Below are 19,940 nucleotides of genomic sequence, written 5' to 3'. Positions count from 1 at the left end.
GGAAATTAGAATAGAATAAGATCAAATTGGGGAACGCATTTCCTTGGTCTTCAGTTTGATGTGTTTTGAATGTTTTGTTTTATTTCATGAAGAGAAGGAACCATCTCAGATTGTTGGAGCATCATGAACAATGAACAGCACTCCCTGGCTGGAACAGGGACACTCCCGACATTGGCTCTGAACAGCCACACAGTGGGCACACAGTGGAGGCACTGGAAACCACAGGATAAACTTTCTACCCACAGTAAGAACATCTATATGACACATATATAAGCTGATGGACATATGATGCATTGAAGTATTAGGACATACGGTGCATTCAGAGTGCAGTCCACAGATAACACTCCTGTCAGACGGCCTCTTGTGCCCCTAAGCTGCCAGACCTGAAGGCCTTTGATCCATCCAAAATAAGATTCTCACATTTTTTTTTGTCCATGAGACATCTGACAGGGCAAAGATCAGATATTAGTCAATCCCCTTTCTTCCGCCAAGGTTTCCGAAGCCATGAGGGGCATCTTATCTGATGACGCCTGGAAGTACGGAACTTGGAACTTCGAGGGGAGACAGGAAGACCATGGTATTCCCCAGCAAGGAGAAACATGAAAGCTGCCGTCCGCCGCAAAGCCTCAGTGTGTCATGTGTGCTGATGTTTGTAAAATCTGATTTTGGAGATTTGAGATGTGATACCAAAACTGTTAGAATCTTTGCTTCCTGTTCCATGTTCTCCGTCTTACATAGCATAAAATGCTTCTTATTTAGCGTAAAATCCACAGGGAACTGACGGGGATTCACTCTTATGTTTTGCAAATCATTTAAAGATACCTCAGAAGGACAGGAGGGAGGGAACTCCAAACTGCATCATGTGTAAACTGTCCTGGCCGTGTATTGAGTTGTTTGTAATTTGATTTCCTGAGTGTTCCCATTCCAGCTCACTTGACACTGGATTTGAAGCTGTGAGAAAGAGAGCACAAGGTCTTGTTTTTCTCAGACCCAGCTCGATGACCTTTAAACTCTAATGCAGGGCACACCCACCCCCCACTGGCCTTCCCTGCACTTGCACAGACTCAACTTTATCTTGGCTGTCCACACCTTGCATTCCTGGCTCCTTGTCTATCTGTAGACTTTAACCTCCCTTGCTCGGCAAACAGCAAGGGATTGGACAAGGCCAGTGATTACACCGCCATCCCACAAAGGAGGGAAAGAATAGAGAAAGAAGTTAGGGGACTGATGATAAGGACACAGATGACCAGACAAAGACCCAGACACAGATAAGACGGAGAACATTTTGCCTGACGGCCACTTGCCTGTCCTCCGTCCCCCATAACCACAGCACCCACCCCTCCACCCCCAAACTCTCCCCCAGCATGTTAGCATGTTGAACACTGTGAGTATGACTTATTCACACAGACCACATTAAGGTATACAGTAGGAAGACCACACCGCTTTGGCTCAAAGCCATCCAAGCCAGTGGTTTGCATTTTCACAGAAATTGCAGCAGCTTCAGAGGTCAGCTGCCCTGCACTCTGATAATCTTGAAACATGGAGACTGAGGAAGACGTGATCATGCTACTGCATGTCCACATTTTTTGCATATTTCGGTTTGGCCTTTTGTCTTTCTTGACCCCTGAGAGTACAGTAGGTATTAAGTGATAATCTAGCCATACTCAGATCTTGGTCCATGCTAGTTAAGGTAGAAGTAAAGAAGTCATATGTATATGCATATATGTGTTTAGCCTTTTGTCTGACGTTTGATCATAATTAGCTTGTCTGAAATGCTGTTTGATTCAGATGGGGAAATCAAGTGTTAACGGTTGCTGGGTGCTGCATCAAAACTTTAATGAATAACATTTCCTTGACTGCATAACATAAAGCCACAGCTTGTGGATCAAGCTCTGCTCCCTAGTCCCACATGCAGCACCCCCACCAATGCAGATACAGTTAGTATGGACAGCACTACAAATTAAGGAAACACATAATTCTGTGATAATAATGATGTCAGTTATCAGATTGAACAAAGTCAGATGGATACCTTCCCCTCTGTGTTTTTGTAATGCTTCTCATCATAATGAAGTAAAATAAAAAAGGCTAAGAGAGACCGTACCAGTCTCCTGTGGAGGTTATGTAATTATGATTAAAAACCCCAGCCGAGATGAACTGCAGCTGAGTCTGGGCTGTAAGTAAACGGGAACAAATTAAATGTTACACTGAGTTAAAATGTACTGTGAACTGTCCTAGAGTACATAGCCGGATTGACCATCGACTGTAATGTCACTGAAGCTAAACAAAGACCTTAAAAAAGGCTTTGGAAACAACGTGATGAAGCGACATTAGCAAAAAAAGAAAGTAAAATTCTTTAACACCCCCGCCCCCTCCTCCACCACCAAACCTGTCACCTCTGGTCAAGACATCGACTTGAATCTGGCTGTTTCTAATAACACTTTCAGATAATGCTGTCGCAAGCCCCTGTCGTTAAACCGCTAAAACAGTGAGTTTGCCAGGGAAAGGTTGGGGGCCAAGTGGTGCGCCTCTCATAATGAGCTGTGTGCTGTAATGGAAAGAAGCTTAATTGGGTTTAATGCAGTTGATGGCCGAGGCAGAGCAGCCACATCGTTTGAGGCCCAGAGCGCAGACAGCTGAGCAGTAATCACGGCCCAGAGGGTTAGGCTTGTGGCATAAAGAGGCCGTCTCTAACCGAGGTCAGGTAAACAGAGTCAAGTGAGTGGGCTGAGAGATGACCACAGCCTCCGAAGCAGACAGCATCAAAGAGCGATCCTGCCGCTGTGGTCACCCACCACCAGGGCTGCACCTGTGCCCGACTTGGGTCGCACTCGCAAGTGCCTTCTCCACTAGCTGCATTTGGGGACCTCTTACTGCTTTGAGGATGCAGGGCCTCCTTCTCTGAGCCGCTATCTTCTGGGGTGGCCGTGTGTTTTACTTGGAGCACGTTCACTCGGTCACTTCAGGTTCGATCTGTGAAAGTCTCCCCAGAGTCGTCCAGGGGAAAGCGTCCACGCTGCTGTCAGCAATTACACAGCCTGACTTATCTGCCCGTCAACAGCTGTATGAAGTTGCGCAAAGAGTTGATACGGCTCATCAGTTGGGGGTCGTTCCCTCTGCACTTTATCAACCGGCACTCTGCCTCTGCAGTGGGAGGTGGGGAGCGGTGATAATTCTGTTTGGGAGAGTTCACACTGTACATCGTGTCCACTCCAATTGCCATGACGAAGCAGACAGGCTGTTTCATCTCCAAACAAGAAAACATGCTACATGCCGTAAGAAGGATGAGATGTAAGAATGTTCCTTTTTGATTCAACAGACGGGATAGAGCTGGAATGAAATTCATGATGCTATGTGACGTGTTAATACCACTTAAAACTACAGCAGTCCCTACAGTACTATAATGACTCATTTTTGGATCACCCCTTGAGCTGGCTCGACAGTAGTTGAGGCAAGGATTCCAAATAAAGCCAGTTAAATTTATCTCAGAGCTGCATTTGTTTTGTAAAAAATACAAACACAGACATAAAAAAACAGCGCACATTAGTTTTATCTAAAGATGCACGTCTTTTTTTCAAAAACACTTCCGTAAATGTTGAACGGGACTGGAAAAGTTGTCAAAAGCACCTTGTATTCACAGTCTACAAACAGTAAAATTACAGTCGCAATTAAATTAAATGGGATCACCAACTCCACAATAAAATATAAAAATATATATTTTTATAAGGCTCCTTATAACATATTTTCAGGCACCATTCAACAATGAAATTGAGGGGGGCAAAAGAGCTTATTGGTACAGTAGGTGATGCCTACACTGATTTTAATATGAGCGACACCCTTGTTATTTTTCTATAAATGTATTCCTGCAGCTCTAGTAAACTGCACAGACTCCAGTGGTTTTATCACACAATACATTTGTCACTGTATAAAAATCACCATGGATGTGTTTTATTCACCTGCCCTGTATTTGGCCTGTAGCTTTATTAAATGGGAAGCAAGAAATGATTAATCAAATTTGAGGTCTGTTAAAAGGAGGTGAAGGTTTTCCATCAGCGAGGATGGAGGCTCTGCTCTCGTACTCTATGTTCACACCTGCTACACACAATGGTGCCTCATTAACACGAGTGGCTGTCTTTGGAGGGGGAAGCAAAACACATAGGCTCTTATTGAAATGAAGCAATTCACTGGGAATTATTTAAAGACAAAGACAAACAAATCAATGGCTACAAAAGATGCACGGCGGGCACCCTTGTTAACGTGTAATTGGGGCTAACAGGACTGGGCTGACTCAGTATGCTTGTTTTATTATTATTTTTTAAGCAGACCTTTCTCAGCAAAACATTAAAAGGGCATCTTACATCCTAAATCTCACTCTATTGCAGTCTTCATTAAAAAGAAGCAAAGGGCAGGCAAAATATGCATAACAGGACGTCCCCCACTTTAGTCAGAAGAGCGGGTATCTGCGCTTGATGGAGACTGCCGCCTTTAGCCTAAGGCCCGCTTTCCCACCAAACAGGTAGTGACATACAAGGCTTCACGTGACCTCTGTAGCACTGCATCAACACTGTCACCCAGCCCTGCCCTCCAGCCAAAACAAACCTTCAGACATAAAGGGTGACGGATGGAGGTAGTTTGGCAAGGGCGAGCGCGGTCCGGGAACTCGCCAATGATGGAGCTACGTGGCCGGAGCTCAGATGGAAGGAAATACAAAGCCAAGTTCCCCTCCATATCTCTGCCACCTACACCCCCAACCCCCCCCCCACACACACACACACACACAGACACACAGACACCCACCCACAGTGCAACTCAGGATCATGCCGAACAAGTGTGAAATAGTACGCGCCTGCATATGGTCTCCTACATGCGCGCACGATTCAGTGAAACAGTGTCTCATCTGTCCCGGTCAAATGATACGCGGACTCACCCATGCCGGTGCCTCATCTCCCAGCCACAATGCAAACAAAACACCACAACGCAAATAACCTTTAATTTTTTTTTATTCTTTTTTTTTTTTGTTTATTTCAATAAAGGACAAAATGGGTGTGTGAACAGGATAATGCAGACAACTGCCAAAAAACACAGAGACAGTGGTATCTCCAATAGATCTTAACACAGACCAGAAACAAAAGAGCTAGTTTTTGTCAATGACCTTTGGTCATTCTTAAAAACAAACAAACAAAAAAAAAATTCAATCAAAATTAAAAAAAAAAGACAACGAAAAGATCCATTTACGTGCCTCTGTTTTGAACAGCGCACAGAAGTAATAATAAATAGTGACTCCCATTGAAAAAGCTAAAGTTCAAGTTCAGTTTACAACAAACAGCTTTCAATACAGGAATAGAAAAGGCTGATAACAAAATATTCCGCATTGCCATTTACAAAAAAGTATCAACTCAAGCGGGCTTTTCCATTATTTCTATTTCATTTTTAAATATGCTTTGCATATGAAATTCTTCCCAATCTAAATATAAAGCACCATTTAGTTTTTTGGCAATGAAAAAAAAAAAAAAAACAACTGCAAAACTTTTTTTTTTCTTTTAAATGCTATTTATTAATTTATTTATGTTATTCATTTATTTACTTTTGATTTACTGCATATGACATTAGTTTTCTTTAAGATGCTGGAATGTAGTCAGGTGAGTGAAGTGGAGGGGCAGAAAAGACTACTACAGAGGAACCCAACGTCAGCTTGCATTCACTGCATACAGAATGGCAGCAGAGGAGGAATAATACAAAAAGATATGTACAACCATCCGTTTTTCGCTATTGTGGACATTCTGAAAAGACTGCCTGAGGGACCATTGCATGGCCTCTCATCTATACAATGCCACATATTTTTTTTTTTTCCTTTTCATTTTTTAAAACATACAAATAATTCGCACTATATTATCCTGCCAAATTAAAAAAATATACTGTGGCAGCTTGTTTTTTTTTTTTTTTGTTTGTTTTTGTATTTTTTTTCCACTACCGAAAGGTACGTTGATACCTTTTAAGAGAACAAGCAACAATTAAAAATACAAGCCTCAATATAAATACTATAGTGCCTACACTAGGTGAACATTTAATTCAAATACCATTCTAGAAATACAGAAAAAAGAAGACCATAGATGTGTTTTAGCATAGGAATTGACAAGAGTGTGCATTTTCCTATAATTAAGTTCTCTCTATATATTTATATATAATCTTAAACCTTTCCCCAATGCAAGTTTGCAAGTTTTGTTCGACCTGAAGAGCTGAGAATAGCCAAGGCAAAAAAGTTACAAATTGTTTTCACATATATACATATATATATATATATATATATATATATATATATATATATATATATATGAAATCAAAATAAATCAGTCCACCAAGAAGACAAAGAGGAAAGAGGGGAAAATAAACTTTAAAACAGTTTTCTAAAGATAAGTATTTTTAAAAAAAGTAATTTTAATTTTTTGACAAATTGTACAAATAAAAATCCTTGCCGTTTCGGCAGCAAGTTCAGATCATTCGTTCTATAGCAGGAAACGCTCGTCACCTTACTGATACCCATGGCCCGAACCGCTCAGCATTCTGGGGAAATGGCTGGCAACAGGATTTCACTTTACTTGATTCTACGCTAAGCAATGACACCACATTTGAGCTGTTAGCATTATAGCAACTTTTCCCTTGAGTGTATACCTGTAAACTGGGAAAATTGAACAGTGCACTTAATTGTCCTATAAATGAGCAGTTTTATTTTATACTCAACCACTGTACCTCTGATTAGAGAAACAGATACAGACTCCCAGGCAGAGTGACAAGTGCTATTCTCAACATCAACTGGGGCTGACGCAATAAAATAATGAAGTCCTCGTTCATGTCAACACAAAGAACACAGCATGTATGAAAAAGTGAAAATCTCATTTCCTTTTCTATATATTTGTCTTTAAGGAGCACAGATGTACCTACTGCAACTCATGAGCAAAATTCTTTTAAGGATTTTTTTTTTTCCAATTTCAATATATACGTCATTCATACTTAATCGTCAGCAACAAACTTTTTTTTTTTAAACGTTATTTTTGCAAATCTAGTGGTAGAGACATCTGGTCACTCTCATTCACTCCCTACATTCTCCTGTTCCCAATCAGTTTATCTAGTATAATCTTGTATTCTTGAATTAAATGCCCTCAAGTTTTCATTAATACTGCCTGGTCCACACTCTGAAGATCCAAGCAACCACATCATAGTTTTGTGCTACTTAAAAGAACTGCAAAACTTTTACTAAAAAACAACCAAGTAAAAGTCGTAAGAGCTTAAGTCTGTGGACTAAAAATTAGTAGAAATCGCAGTACCATCATGTACGGTACCTCAAAAACAAAAAGTAAAACAAAAGTTGAAACCCCACACAATACAGCATGTACCATGCCAGTAAACAGAGTTGTAATTTAAAGAATATAAATGTAATAGGTAGCTATATGATGATTAACTAGACATTTCTTTTGCTTATTTTTCACTGTTCTTTTCTCGTAAGTCACAGTTGACCATATCAGTCAGGTACTTGATGCAAGAACCTTATTTTAGGATCAGATAGACCCATTTCCAGTATATAGCTGAGACTCCAAGCTTATAGCAAATAGGAAGATTAACCAATGCAGTTCCAAGATATCCAAGGCACTCTTTTTACCAAATGATTGAATGTACTAATTCAAATGTAATGACATTTTCTTCTTCTTTTGCTTAGAAATTCAAGGCCGTCACTGTTTTACATTTCGCGAATAGTCAAATCGATATCTTTAACCCCAAGTGGACGAAAATCTTTTAGAAAGATCAGTTTAAGTGCGACTCCCAGCCTGTCCGAGGGTTAAGCAATAGACTGTTGACTACCTCCATGTTACAACACAAAACTGTACATGATATGTGTTACAGAATGTGTATGCAGCATGGTCTTTTCACTTTCTTTAAAAAAAAAAAGAAATTAACGAGAAAACAGCAACACATTACTCAACAACTCACCAATCAAAGACGATTTCTTTTTTTTAAAAAGTAGCCAAAACATACTGAACATGCTGTCTAATTTAAAAAAAAAAAGAAAAGTACACAACATGTAAATTATTGCACAAGAGAAAGGCTCGAAGTTTGCGTCAATGCAATAGTATTGCCCCAATACAGATCATGCATTCAACGGTAAATGAAACAGGGGTGTGCTGGTGCCAAGCACATCGTCGCATCCTCCACTGGAACCAGAGAAACGGGGAACTCTGCGGGGAACTGTCGATGGGTGGATGGGTTCTCGCTCTCCTCCCCCCCCCCCCCCCCCCCCCCCCCCCCTTACTCTGTTTTAATGTCGTTACTCAAGGCGCGGTCGCTGTGCCATTTTTTCATGTGTTTCTCCAGGGTGCTGTACACGCTAAAAGGCATCTGACAGATTTCACATTTGTAAACGTCCTTTCCCATCTGGCCGTGCGTTTTCATGTGCCGGGTGAGTTTGCTGCTCTGGGCGCAGGCGTAGTTGCACAGCTCGCACTTGTAGGGGCGCTCTCCCGTGTGGCTGCGCCGGTGCACCGTCAGGTTGCTGCAGTTCTTGAAGATCTTGCCGCAGAACTCGCAGGTGTCGCTGCGGCGGCCGTCCTTGGAGCTGGGCCGCCCCCCGAGGTGCGGCGTGCTGCCCCCGCTGCCCGTGCCGCTGCGCCCCGACACGCCCCCGTCCAGCTCGCCGGGGGGCGTGGAGAAGCGCAGGCTGCCGTTCTCCGAGGAGTGTTCCGAGGACGAGGCGAACGGTGATTGTCTGGAGTCCCCGAAGTTCAGGAAGGGGTCCTTGAGCTGCCTGGAGGCAGCGTAGCCCGCCAGCCACTGGGAGTATACGTTGTCTGTGTTGGGGATGGTGGGGGTGGGGAGGTCGAAGTCCTTCTCCATCTTTATGCGTTTGGAGAAGGGGCTGAGTGAGCTGGGGCTCCCCAGGAGCAGCTTCTTGGACAAGCCCACGGAGGCCGCCTCGCTGGGGGAGGAGCCCCGGCCGTTGATGGCGGACCCGCAGCCCTCTTCGGCGCGGTCCGACTGCGAGTCGTCGTCGCACATGTCCCGGGGCACCTCGCTGTCGGAGTTGAGTGCGCCCCGCTTGTGCTGGCTGAAGGCCTCGCTGTAGTGCTGCATGCTGGCGGCCAGAGCCATGCCTTGCATGCCCTCAGGCAGGGAGCGGGGCACCCCGTCCTCACCCACCCCGAGCCGCCCGCCATTGTTCTCGTGGTGCCGGGCGGCCTCCAGGCTCAGGCTGAAGTGGTAGTTGTTCCTGCCACCCTCGCTCTCCAGCTCTTCCTCTTCCCCCTCTTCCTCTTCTTCCTCCTCCTCTTCCTCCTCCTCCTCCTCTTCTTCCTCCTCCTCCTCTTCCTCATCCTCGCCGTTCTCGGGGATCACGCAGTTGTTCTCGCTCTTGAACTTGGCCACCACCGACTTGAGGGCGTTGGTGGCGCTGCCCACCAGGTCACTGGTGCCAGGCTCGGGCGAGCTGGCGGTGGAGAGGCCGTCGTCGGACTTGACGGTCATGGGCGAGGACTTGTGCAGGTGGGTCTTCATGTGGCGCTTCAGCTTGCTGGCCTGGGTGCAGGCGTGGTCGCACAGGTGGCACTTGTAGGGCTTCTCGCCGGTGTGGCTGCGCCGGTGCACGATCAGGTTGCTCTGGAACTTGAAGGACTTCCCGCAGAACTCACAAGACTTGGTCTTCAAAGGCGTGGTCTGCTGCTGCTGCTGCTGCTGGTTGGGAGTGGACTGAGAGCCGGAGGGGGACTCCGTGGCGGGGAGGGGGGGCGTGGCCAGGAACGGAGGCTTGGATCCCGGCTGGAATGGTTGCAGCAGCCGTTGCATAGGGCTGGGCCGGTTTGGCGAGAGGGGCGGCGACGACCCCGAGGGGTTGCCGGCCAGCTCCCGCAGCCTCCGCGAGAAGTCCATGGCTGGGGGCTCCAGGGGCATGGGGTTGAGACGCAGCACCCTGTCGAAGGCACTCGGGTGGTGGGAGGCCAGCGCCAGGTCCTCCGGGCTCAGGTGCTCCATGCGGTGCGGGTCCAGGTGGTGGCGCGGCGGCGGGCTGAAGAGCGGTGGCGTGGCCGGGTAGCGGCCCTCCCGCAGGGGCGGGGCCTCCCGCCCCGACGCCGAGCCCGGTATCCGCAGCAGGTTGAAGGGGCTGCCGTCGGCCAGGTGGAGGCCGTGCAGGGGGGGCTGGGAGGCGCAGTCGGCGCCCATGCCCAGCGGGCCGGCCACTCGCGGCGTCAGGGGGCTGCCGTGCTCGCTCTCCAGGTAGATCCGGAAGCCGTGGGTGTTCTGGGCGTGCTGCAGCAGGAACCACGCGCTGCTGAATGGCTGTTTGCAGGTTGTGCAAGTGTAGCTGCTGGGCTCATCTTTACCTGCAGGAGACACAAAGACAGAGGGGCGAACCGTCAGCCTTCTGTTGGACCCCATGGGATTTCCACACTGCTTTTGTCTCGTAAAGCCATCCATCAAACAGACAAATGTAAACGTAAATATGGGGGGGTTTCTTGCGTGCGCCAGTCAGAATCAGTTAGGCACACCGAGGCAAACGCTGCTGGTTCCCGTACACCCGTGGAGCAAGTTTATGCAGCAACGCGTGGCGCACCGAGATCAGTACATGAAAATAAATTAAGCTGCGTGCGTTCAAGCTCCCTTTCACAACCCAGAGCGCTCGGGGCCTGAAGGCTGGAGCGCCTCAGATTTGGGTTAAATTGCTCATGGAATCGTCCCCCCCCCACACACACACCCTCCGAGCCCCACGGCCTCGCGAACAGGCTCACACGCCCGCTTGTTGACTAACACTGGCATCATCGCGCAGCTGCAAGCGGAGCTCTTCTCAAACACAGGCTCCGTGTTTGCACCTCGGGCCGAAACCCCCAAAAGAGCAAAAGCCATTCGAAACGGCAAGACGAGCCGCCACAGTCAGATCTGGGCCTGACCAATCACCTTGCGCCGTGGCATTTAGCAAAACAAGCACCTTCCAACCCCGGTCTGTTTTTAATAAGTCAGCGCTGCTCAACACCTCTGCGTATCAAATCCATTCGACATTGCGGAAACTTGTGCACAATTATTGTTATTATTACTACTTTTTTTTTTAAAACTCCTGGGCTCCAAATAAAGACACTCCGCAATTCATGCAGAATAAACAATTCCCACAACTGTGAAGGCAAAGGCACATTTAAAACAATAATTGACTTTCAATGGCACTTGCACGATGACCTGTGATTTGCCTCACAATGCGTTTGTAATCTCATTAAATGTACCCAGTGCTTCCACCAGCTCATTTACAAGATTAGATAATAAACAGGGTGGGAGATGAAAGCCTTTCAACGGCGAACAAATGAGAGATGCACACAGACAGGCCCAGCTAAGATTCTCCCCCCCGTCTAATTTTTCAATAAGTAGAGCGCGGCTCCCTCCGAGCGTCTTTCTCCTTGTTCTCCGGGTCTGAAGGTGCAGCGCTGATCTTATTCCGCTGTTGAGGCTGAGAAGGCCTTTTTGTAGTCGCGGAGCACACGGGAGAGTTCTCATTCAGCTGAAGTGTTGAGGGTTACCCATCTTACCAAGGGAGTCTCGCTACAGGTTAGCCAGGAGCGCCTGGAAACTAATTACTCTACATTTTCGTGCAATGGAGGAGTGATGCAAGGGAGGAGAATTTCCTTTACAAAAGAATCTGATTTTGGAAGAATCTTTGGCCACGCTTTCCCTTATTTTCATGAACAAAGCGATATTATTTCAGTACACGAGAGCAACCATATTCACTGAATACACGGAGGTGGGTACTAGCTTCAAATACTAAAAAGAATAATAAAAAAAAAACACAGGAGATGCTTGTTATAAAAAGGGATGTTTCATCAGCAACTGCAAAGTTCAGCTGAAGTAAATGCGAATGATTCTGTTATACTTTTGTTTGAAGAATTTGCCCCTGCCCCTCAAATACGTTCAAATGGCAATGAGTTAAAAACTGGATCTGCAAATTTAAAAAAAAAAAAAAAAAGAATCATATAATGAATTCCTGTCACCAAATGATCCCATAAACACTTCCAGCTCCATTTGCTTCACCCTTTCATAGACAGTTCACAACGTAAAAAAAACAGCAATCAACATGAAAACCCATCTGACAGACACATTTGTGGTAATTATGCCAGTTAAAGTCCTAAATAAAAAGCATTTTCAATGAAGTGCTGTAAACTGCACTGCATCAGCAGACAAACACAGAAAGGGTTCATTTCAAATGTCCAGACCTTGCTGATTTATTGGATGTAGGGGTTGATAAAAGGCAGTTTACTTCCAACAGCAGTGAAATGGATATTTATCACTGAGTAATGAAACGGTGGCCTGAAATCAACAAATTATCACTTCTGCTAAAGTGAGGTTATGCATCAATGCCTTCCATTTCACAATGATTACAATTTCCTCTGAAAATAAAAAAAGGTCAAATAGTCATTAGTTACCTTCACCAAAAAAAAAAAAAAACTACCAACTTTTCCTGGGGAAACAAAGGGGGGCTAAACATGATTTCATTTCAAAACCGCCTCTATATGTGCTCTTGCAGATTTTTTGTTAATTATAAGCAAAAAAAAAATATATATATATGCGGTATAAGTGAGGAAGCGAGAGTTACACAGTGGAACAAAAATCTTGGAGACGCATTGCCTTTTTACCTCCGCATAGGATTTTGTCTTAACCCGAGGGTGTTTCTCTGAGGTCTTCAACAGGTGGTAAACTGTGTAAGGAGACGACCCTTTCTGATGCGCCCCATAATAGAGACGGGCCTGGGATGCCACGGCTCGTGTGATAATCCCATTTACGCAGACAAATGGGGGAGGTTCTGGAACGCCACTCACTTCGGAGGGCTCCTCCGGACCCTCCCTGCTCCTCTGTGGCTGTTGTTTCGTTCACACACGGGCACTTTTTATGAAGCGGACGAACGTGCACAAGCAGTCTGCCGCCTGGCGATTGTGCTCGCACGGTGAAACAGGCGAGGAGACGAACGCCGAGGAGAACAGATGTGAGAAAACATCAAACGCTGCGATTCCGTTCATATAACGGCAAGAAAGCTTTTTTTTTAAAGGTAGAAGAGAACAGAGTTGGAAATTTCTAGATTAGGAATGAAAACAGTTTCTAAAGGCGTTTGACCTCATCCGCTTCTCAGCCTTTTTAGAAGCTGCCAGACGACGGGCTCTGGCGTTGTAATACGGGTGGAGGCGACAGGAAGGTGGTGTCCTGCACACCCCGACAGTCTGCTGGAGCTGCAACCGTCGTGTCTCACGCCTGCCACCGCCATCGTTTCGTGACAATCTCGCTAAGGACCATCATCTGAAAAATGGGCACAAAATCAAAGCTGGGGATTTTTTTCTTTCTTTCTTTTCCGGGGGTGGGGAGGGGGGGGGGGGGGTGCTGCAAAGGCCATCTTTGGTTGGTAAATTATGGATCATTACAATCTACAAAATTACAGTTAATTGCTGCCACCTGCATGGGGTTTGACCCACTATATATTTTTTTTCGATTATCACTCAAAGGATGGCTGCTGCTTTTTATCATTCCAATGGTCCCACAAAATGTATTTGCACAGAAGAGCAATGAACACAGTTTTATGTCACTTTTTTTGTAAAATTATATTTAGATTACACTAAACATAAAACTATGAAATATGAAAAATATGTATGTATATACATGTAAGTTGAAAGCAACAGCAGTTCCTGGATATGAGTCTTCCTCTGCTTATTTATTAATCAGTGCAGAGCAACAACATTCCCTTTCCCTTTTTTGTTTTAAATCTGTTGGTCAATTTATTAAATGCGGAACACAAAACATTCTTTCCAGAGGTTAATAAGCACTCAGGCCACAAATTTTCAAAATCTGAATCTGTTTTTTGTGTGTGTTTTTCCAAAAAGATAGGGAGGCGGGATTTGCACAAGTGTCAAAAACCTTTTCTTCCTGAGAGACATTTTTGCCTTTTTCGGGAGGAGAAGAGCTGTGATGCACATTGCAGCGTGAAGGTGCCATTTTTATTAGCCACTGGAGAAGACAGCTCTGAAGGACAGGTTACTACAACACTACATTTAACCGGGCCCAGTTCATTTGATTAGACACGGCAAGGCTTTCTCGAATATGTAATCATCTTTTTCAGATGACATTTTGAATATCCAACTCGGCAAATAATTGTGGCAATAATTGATAGCTTGGTGTGGGCTGAGGGATTATTGATTGGCACCCTCCTTGCCGAAACAAATGCTCGCCATTCACACACTGTGGTGGAAATGCGTAAATCTAGCTTTTGCTGACAAACTGCTACTGCGCCATCTGATTTAATGATAATACTTTAGGAGACAGGCAGGGGGGAGGTGGAGACAGGCACCTCAATAATCTGCTCAGAGGCTCTGAAAATTTCAGTAAGGGGGAAAAAAGGAATGCCAACGTAAAAAAAAACCTCCCTTTTCAGTATTTAGGAAAAAAAAATCCCCAAAGATTGTGAATTCTTCTCTACATTTTCTCTTGCATCTGTGCACTCTGAAAGCTGTTCGCAAGCATGTGCAAAAAAAAAAAAAGGCAGACAAGGATTCAAATTCACAGCTGTTTCATATGCATGACTGTGAAAGACTGACAAAAAGAGAGAGCGAGAGAGAAATGTGCTCTCTGTTTTGAGAGTCTAATGGTGATGGCTAAATCCAGGAGTCCACGAGAGGCGCAATGATAACGTGGAGCTTGACGCTACGAGCGTTCCAGGAGGCCATGCGAAACGGCTAATTCACGTTTAATTAGAAAGCGCTCGCGTTTGCAGCGAACGCGGGTCGTTGTCGGCATTTCCGGCGTTAAAAGCTGCCCGTGACAGTTGTTGGGCCAGTCTCCTGGAGCTGGCGGCGGCGGGCGCGGATCGCAGACGAGCACAGACTGCACTCCTCGCAGTGCCAGTTTACACGGGAAATGTCAGAGCAATGTTACGGCACTCAGCAAGCTAGAAACCGTAGCTGCACTCCACTCAACACCGACCTCGCTCACATCACCACGCAATGCCAAGAATTCCACTAAGTCCTCGGTCTGGTTAAATAACTAGACTGGCCAGGATTCAACGACATACATGCCGATAGGCTTTGTATGCTTTGCGATGGTAAAATTTCATTTACGTAAAATCGGGATCGAATTGAGCTGCACAGGCTCGGAGAGCAAGGCTTTTAGGCTTTATGGTTCAGCTTGCGTTCAAAAGTGAGAATCCGAGGATTAAACAAGCTCAGTACTCCTGGTTTTGGATATTTCTCCAGGGAGCCACCACACAGATATCTTTGCGCTGCAAAGTAAAAAAAAAAAAAAAGCAAGTGAGAAGGTGCCAAGTTGTGAAGACACTTGCAAATGCTAGACCCCATTTAGACAGCCTTTCTAAGATGGCATACTTTCAAAAAAAAAAAAAAAAACAACATATCTTACCACCGTGACTTTACCCCTATGGTATTGTGCTGCCACAAGATAAAAAGATTAACTTTGAGATCATCAGAGGTCACATTTGGCTGTTTTATAGGGATCGCTTCGTTCGAGCACCCGGGAATAACTCCTGCTCATGAAAACTGCATCCAAAGATCATTCAGAATTTTGTGTACTAATGTACTCTAGAAGGAGGTGAATTTGCATGTGTTCAATTCGAGCAGTAAGAGTTGGGCACCGCGTTAATGAGGCCGCTTCACAGTGGAAGTGCGCGACGAGCTGGATCGATGGAGACAGCAGACAAAGACGGATGCCTGATTAAAACAGCTCGGGCAGCCAGCGCCCCGGACATGCAGATTGCCCCATTGTTCGGCTGCTACGCCACCTCACAGCAACCAAATGCGACCCCCCCCCCCCCCCCTTACCCCTGCCTCGCCTCCACCACACCACTCACTACCCCCCCGACACACATCAACAAAACCCAGGATGATACCATCTCCCAACGCTAAAGCGCACAAGCAAATCACGCACGCACAAGATAGTAGGCGCTGTAAGGAGGACGTTCCTTAAAGAGTCCCCATCGTCGCAGAGGGGAGCTCGATGGTTTTGTTTTGTCCTTGACAATCCTGTTAAGATTCAACAGCTTTCAGAGATATTAGTAATTGAGGTAATGGAACAATGCTGTAACAGGATTACTGAATACAGGGGGAGAAAAGGACAGTGTAGCGTAATATCATTTTGGAATTTTATCAGTGCCTTCTGCTTTTTAGTGCTCCTGAAATTGTTTTATTATGTTATGTTTTTTTTTGTAATTTTGACCCTTTCCCCACTTCATCCACTAGCATCCCCTCCCCCACCCCGCCCCCCCACAGACACTCACAAACACGATGAAATCGTTTCCTTTGTAAATTCCATTTTAATTAAGCAAAATGAATATGCTCATCCTCATTATTATCATTATTATTACTACTGTTATTATTAGGGTCATTCTCATCGCCATCACTGTTATGACTGGTATTGCTTCTGTTATTGTACTCACTGCCAGGACTGGTGGGTGTTGAGATAAGACTGGTCCTGTTGAGGGAGTCCAACAGCTATTAACCTTCCCCTGCGAGTCTCCCCTCCATCAGTATTCCAGAGCGAGGTCTGGCCCAGCTGCCCTGGGCCTCGCTCAAACACTTTCCTCTTTGTCCTGGCCCAGACTCTTTGTGGTGTGCCGAGTGACTGACCACAAACAAAGGCTTGTTTGACCAACACTTGTTCCGAGACAAAACCGGACGCAGGAAGCGCAGCAGAAAGGGAGACTGAATCGATGTTCTGACAAACTGAGAGTCCGAAACAATGAGGCATTCTGGGCAGAGATGCACATTAACGTCTAAACAATGCTGTCTAATCTTCCCATTAACCGCGTACTTCACGCGGCAAGGAAAAAAAAACACACACACACACGATTCACTTGAGAGAGATATTCTGATAACTGGGTCCTGGCTCTCGTGGGCAAAGCCATGCCAGTAATTAACCTGGGCAGACTGGCAGGGATCTGACTTTCACGCACATTGCTTTCACTTCCCCAAACCCAAATAAGAATAATGTCAAACTGAGGGCTTTTTTGGCCTTGCATTCTGAGCAAAAGTCACCAGGGAAAGTTTTGAGTTTGCGCTCACGGTCAAGCCGACCCCGGGAGCAGAGCCTCCACGCAGATAAGGAGCAACTTGTTAGAAAATGCTCAGGTGACGGCCCCTGGAAAAACCACGTCCACTCCCGTTTGGCAATTGCTAATCCGTACCGCAACTCGAGCTTGTTAGTACGCGCCAAACAATTCAAGACTAACTTGAGGCAGGAAAGAGAGTGGATTGACGGCAGTTAAAATGGGGGGGTAAACAGTGTATAAAAAAGGGGAGAAATGATTAATAATTAACTTTGTATTCTCAACGGCGTCCCGGCTAAGCGGGGTCAACCGCAGCCGGCTGAAAACGGAGGTGAAATCTGCAAGGGATCGGCGTCCCGCGGGGATTCCTTCTCACCATTATGCGTGTAATCCCTCCAATATCCGGATCTGCGGCGCGGCGGACGGCAAATGCAATTAAGGGACGGGAGATTTAGACACACCTGACTCTCCATTCTCATTACACCGCACCAAGGAGAATGCTTCGTTTCTCTCCTATTGAAAAAAAGATATAGATGCATTAAAAGGCCTCACCAAATACATGAGAGTAACTCCACACACACAATGCATAATGCGGTATGGGTCAGAATTATGTCAGGCCAAAGAAAAGGAATTACTTAACCAAGGTTAGTCATCCTACCATGAGCTTCTGCTCATGCATGGGGAATATATATCATATATTGCACACATACGTAGACTCCCACGCAAAAACACACTCATACATATTTGTTTAAATAATTCAGATCAATTATGACTAGAGCTTATGAAATTACAGTGAGGAGCCCTGCTGGTTCTTTTAAAAAAAATCCTACAACGGAGACAGAAAAAAAAAAAACATGTCCAGGCTTTGTATGCGTTTAAGCCTCAAAATCTAATCCTGTCACTACAGATGACTGCAGAAATGAACACAAGTAAAAGTTTAGATTTAGAATGCAACTGTAACTGGGAGGTTGTAGAGTTTACTCATTCAGGGAGAACCAAAAGGGTGTCTGACAAAATTACTTCTTACTTAAAACGTGTTGAAGTGAAATATCAATATCTCGCCCCACTGCATCTTGGGATATCCCTGCTGTAATAGGCTGGCTCCTCTATTCCCCTGGTAGCAGGATCATACAGGATCTAATGCTAGAATAAAAAAGTGATCATGTGCAGCCTTATTGTGATCCATTACATTGTCTGTGATCCAACACAGAACGTATTCTGTCTTACTGTACTGCGGAGCATCTAAGCTTTGATTAGTTTTAACACATGAATCCTCACACATTCACGGTCAACTTTACCAAACAACTATGTTCCTCACACCTTGCGTGGTTTCCATGTCTCTTTTAGGAGTGTGCACTTGATCAAACACATGCCCACGTCCTTCCAAGTCCGTTAAATGAAACAGACAAAACTAGCACAGGTACTACTTGGGACGTTCGCGCTTGGGTTCACTTAGTTTGTGGAAGCATAAATCTGACATACTTACAGCCACAACGACAGAGACTAGGAGAGTGGTACAGGTGAGCCACAGTGGCAAGATACAAAGATAGACCTTCAAGCACCACCTTTTCATAAAATACAGTACAATCTGTCACTTCACCGTTTAACAGGCACGCTCTGGTATTGTTTTTCACTTTGGTACAACCTGTGCGGTAAAACGATGCAGCAGTTCCCCATTCTGCTATGGAAATGTTGGTAAACGACTGTATTCTCTACAGAGTGCACATCATGCGTCATTGGGCTGCGGTATCAAAAATGGCCTCTATTCACATTGTCGGGTATTAATAATACAGGACCATTTGTGGTATTTTCTTCCGAGGAAATACAATTACTTGATATGGAGGCATAAAATGAAATCAAAGAGAGGACGCTATGTTCAAAGACACAGTCATTTCCCATCAGTTCCAAATGGCATCCAAAAAAAAAAAAAAAAAATCAACCGCAATTCATTTCATAAAGAAATCTAAAACTACAACCGGTTTGTCAGGCAGGAGATCCGGAACCGCACTTTTTAATCGGCATGCAAACGAGAAATGCATTCTAGGATTTATTGAAAACAAAAAAATAAAAACAAAAGGCTTTGGACCGAGAAATATCTGTGAACAGCGGTGTACTGTAGAGACAGATGGTATCTGTGGAGGAGCGTTTCTCCGTATGCGCCGCAGGAACAATAGACAAAACCAGTGCAAGTGTCGCGCGGATTAGGGCCCTGTCTGCTGCCCCGGTCAGCCCCTCTCCGCTTTCCCTGCGCGCCGCGCTCGTCCGGACCTTCCCTTGGCTTCGCGTGCGGGGGGCTCAGAACGCTTCCTTTTGGGCTGGGCTCGGAGACAGGGACATCTCCAGTCCTAATGGTGCCCGTCGGGAAAGAGCCTATTTGTTCTGCCGCTAATGGGGAGAGATGACATTATTACTGCGGCTCTCCCTCCTCCTGAACGCCGAGCGAACGACAGACAGGGAGAAACGGTCCTATCTTACCATGTTCGGTAAGAGTCCCCTCAGCCGTGTTTACGACCGTAATTGAGTGTCCGGGGCTTTGCAGAGCCGCTCAAGTGTGGCATTTCCCACGCACGCTTCCTTTCTTTTGTGTTCCCCGTACGGGACAGCCCTGGTACCCACACGCAGCCCATGGTAAAACCCAACCAAATCTACTACTGCATAGGAGTATTCTGTTGTATGTTATTTTTTCACTTGGGTGGTAGAATGTAAAGAGGAAACTTGGCAGCATAGGCAGCGAACATGCTCCATTAAACGCGAGAGCCCAAAAAAAACGACAGCGTTCCAAACACTTTAATCATAGCGCAAATGGAAGCATTCCTCAAGCGTCAATTAATTGGGCTGAAATTCACTCGTTCGAGTCTGAGTCCTACCAACCACGAGAAGGGAGCGA

General features: G+C 45.5%; 1 protein-coding gene across 1 annotated transcript in view; it reads right to left on the bottom strand.

The window, feature by feature from the left end:
• Nucleotides 1-8,272: 8,272 nt before the first annotated feature.
• The window catches only part of LOC118790746 (B-cell lymphoma/leukemia 11A-like), a 51,612-nt gene continuing 39,944 nt past the window's right edge, over nt 8,273-19,940 (bottom strand). Inside the window, exon 3 of the mRNA XM_036547749.1 lies at nt 8,273-10,361. Coding sequence (XP_036403642.1) covers nt 8,296-10,361 — 2,066 coding nt within the window. The 3' untranslated portion in view covers nt 8,273-8,295. The remainder of the gene's footprint in view (nt 10,362-19,940) is intronic.

The sequence above is a fragment of the Megalops cyprinoides genome, chromosome 1, assembly GCF_013368585.1.
Source record: "Megalops cyprinoides isolate fMegCyp1 chromosome 1, fMegCyp1.pri, whole genome shotgun sequence".
Taxonomy (NCBI): Eukaryota; Metazoa; Chordata; class Actinopteri; order Elopiformes; family Megalopidae; genus Megalops; species Megalops cyprinoides.
Note: the sequence above shows the minus strand (reverse complement) of the source record. Positions and strands in the feature narration are given on the sequence as shown.